The sequence below is a fragment of the Penaeus monodon genome, chromosome 27, assembly GCF_015228065.2.
Source record: "Penaeus monodon isolate SGIC_2016 chromosome 27, NSTDA_Pmon_1, whole genome shotgun sequence".
In the NCBI taxonomy this organism is placed as follows: Eukaryota; Metazoa; Arthropoda; class Malacostraca; order Decapoda; family Penaeidae; genus Penaeus; species Penaeus monodon.
In genome coordinates, this window is record NC_051412.1 from 28113106 (window position 1) to 28116007 (window position 2902).

General features: G+C 42.4%; 1 protein-coding gene across 1 annotated transcript in view; it reads right to left on the reverse strand.

The window, feature by feature from the left end:
* Positions 1 to 2902, reverse strand: part of LOC119590752 — a 30340-nt gene that overhangs the window by 8944 nt on the left and 18494 nt on the right. The window contains exons 2-3 of the mRNA XM_037939461.1: positions 1357 to 1399; positions 650 to 776 (exon numbers count right to left, since the gene is read on the reverse strand). Of these exons, the coding sequence (XP_037795389.1) occupies positions 650 to 776; positions 1357 to 1399 (170 nt within the window). The remainder of the gene's footprint in view (positions 1 to 649; positions 777 to 1356; positions 1400 to 2902) is intronic.

A 2902-nucleotide genomic window follows, 5' to 3' on the forward strand; every position in this document is an offset into this window, starting at 1 on the left:
TTCCACGCAGGGAAGGCTGGAAGGCCAGGTATACTGACCGCGGCCATAAAAGATAAACATGTTTCAAAATAGTCGCTAATCGTTTGCCATATTTCAGAATTATCCATTTCCTGACAGTAATTTTTGGTTGAGACTAGCTCAATCCCAAACGATTTATGGCAGTGAAGGCGTTAGAGAGTTTTACAGTGAATATGTTTTAAAGAATTGATGGATTTTCTTTTCATTCGAAGGTACCTACTTTGGGTCTGGGGGATACTTACTTTTTTGTCTTTTGAAACCTTGTAGTTACTGACGTTAATGGATGTTACTTACTGACTCAAGCATGGCGTTTGATATTTGTTTCGTAATCATACTTTTTTGTTTTTACAAGGTAACTGACTTTGAGATGGACATTATTTTAGACTTATTGAAACAATACCTTCGATTTTTTTTCAGATAGACTCATTCAGAATCATTTCGACGAGGGACTTCAAGTCCAAATGAAAAAAAGAAGGAAAAGGAGTCGACGGAAGCGGAGAAGAAAAACAAACAAATAATACGAAAAAAGTAAACGAAATTATAACAAGAAAGATAATAAAACAACAAATAGCAAGTAAACATAAGAATACTAGAGAAGTCAGAATAGGAATAATAAGAGCCAAATACTCACGCATGTTGTCGGCATGATTGCAGCAGGCCGTCAGATTTTTGCGATGCTTGAAGGAGAGGCAGACGCCGCTCTCGTTCTCTGACGCTGCGGCGAGCACGATGTCTCCGCTCCCACCCATTGCTGAGCCCTGCGGTAGGCAGAGGAACGCCTTCATTAGTTGTATGCAATTCTTGGTCTCTTCTGTGTTACATGTGGATTCTTTAACTGTATTCGTGTTGTTTGCTGTTTTGATGTGTTCGTCTTTTCTTCTGTTTGGTACATTTATTTCAGAGTTTGTTCCCGTTTGTAAGGAATGTGTTCAGTATGTGAAAATTATGCCACTGTTGAGAATGATATTAGCGGTCAAGCCAACGCAGCAAAGCCAACGTGCTTGCAAATAAATATATCAATGTGAATAACTGTATCAAAGATACTTATACCATGCATTAAGGTCAAGTTAAGAAAAGGTTCATATGCCGACTTAAAACAAGGTCCTAGGTTGTACTGTATAAGTTAGGTTTAGTAAAAGAACGACGTAAGATTATTGCTTTCCGTTTATATACGTTAACTTTGTAAAAAATGTACAGTCATATGCAAATAGAGCGTTGATTTTCAAAATACTGTGAGACAATATATTTGAAAGGAATTATCGATTCACATTTTTCATCGAGACCTCGGCAGCGCTCACCGGTTAAACAAGAAGTACATTCGTAGTCTGTTCCACTTACCACATACAGCAGCACCAGCAGGATAACGGCAAGATATATCAGTCTGCAAAAAAAAAAAAATCACATTAATATAAGATGGTAAAACAGAAGCATCAAATACAACAATCTTACCGAAGCTTTTCAGATCCACATTTGTTCATTTGCTCATATTTCCCTGTTCGCCGGATCCCTTCACGGTATCACATAACTACTTTTCCCTGCATACTTTTATTTCCGATCTGAGGTCAAATCCTTAACAAACTCTAAGCAGGGTTTTGCTGCAACCGCAATGAAGAAGCCAGCTCGCATGACACCTTCCTCACTTAATAACAACGACTTTTTGCATGTCGGAGCCTGCTAGCAAGAAACATCCAATGAAACACCAATTTCCCCGGCGGGCCGCGCAAGAACTAGCCGCCGTGCCCAATAGCAGCGGCCAGCGCTCGTTCAGCCGACGATGCGACGACAACATCCATGCTATTAAGCGGCGCCTCAACAAAACAATGGAGACGAAGTAAACAGCCGAATCTCAACCGAGAGCGAGGCGGCGGTGACTAGGCAATCTTAGTGTGAAGTGGCGTGAGTCAATATTGGATTAGTAAACATCTCGGCCAACCCCAGTGTCTTGGCCACCTCTCTAGGCCATCCTCGGCCACCGTGGTCTGCTCTTGGCCGATCCTCGCCTTCCATTTCTTCTTGAATGTTTCTGAACGCCAAAATGCAACAGGGGAGAAGGACAACAACCCCGAGAATGCGAAGGAACAAATCACACAGAGAGTTTCCTCCGCAATGCCGCTCGCCGGAACACCAACAACAGCATGCACGCCTCGTGACGAGACCCCGGCAGGTATGGCCGATAAACTTACAGTAACCAGACACACATGAAAGTGAGTGCGTCCTTTCCAGCTTCATGCGTTTGGCTTCTTACTTTGACTGCGTTTGTTTATCTGTATATTTTTTATGTGTTTTTTAGTGTGTATGTATTTACGTGCGTCTGCTGTTGACATATGGCGTGGAGTGTTTGGCTGCGATTTGGCAGGCGTCTGATTATCATGCAATCTAACAGGCATATATTTATAAACGTGCGCATCACAGCACTTAAAAGGAACTCTTATCTTTTCATTCATTTCAGCACATCGCGAAGAGCCCTCAGCTGCCACCCGCGCATTAAACTCAACGATAAAAAAGACAACTTTTTCCAAGATTCAACACTTTTTAATGCACAGAATATCGTCAGTGTCATTCGTATCTTAGCGTTCAAGGGATATCACCGGTACTTGAAGTGAACATTTTTTCCAGTCCCCATTTCCACTTCTGTTTATTTCTATAGGGTGAACGCCCACCTGGCATCCGACACATACCTTCTAAAAACAACCAGGTTCACAATCACAAGTAAAAACTCTTCCGGCGGCCTCACCTGTTAATCACGAACATAACTGACTCCCCGAGCTATATTCATCACGTTTTATATCAAGCAACTCGTGGATCCTCCTCTTTCCTGGTTCCTTATCTCACCTTACGTCGCCCACGCCCACCCTATCGCAAGGCAAGGATGGGTCAGTAGAGA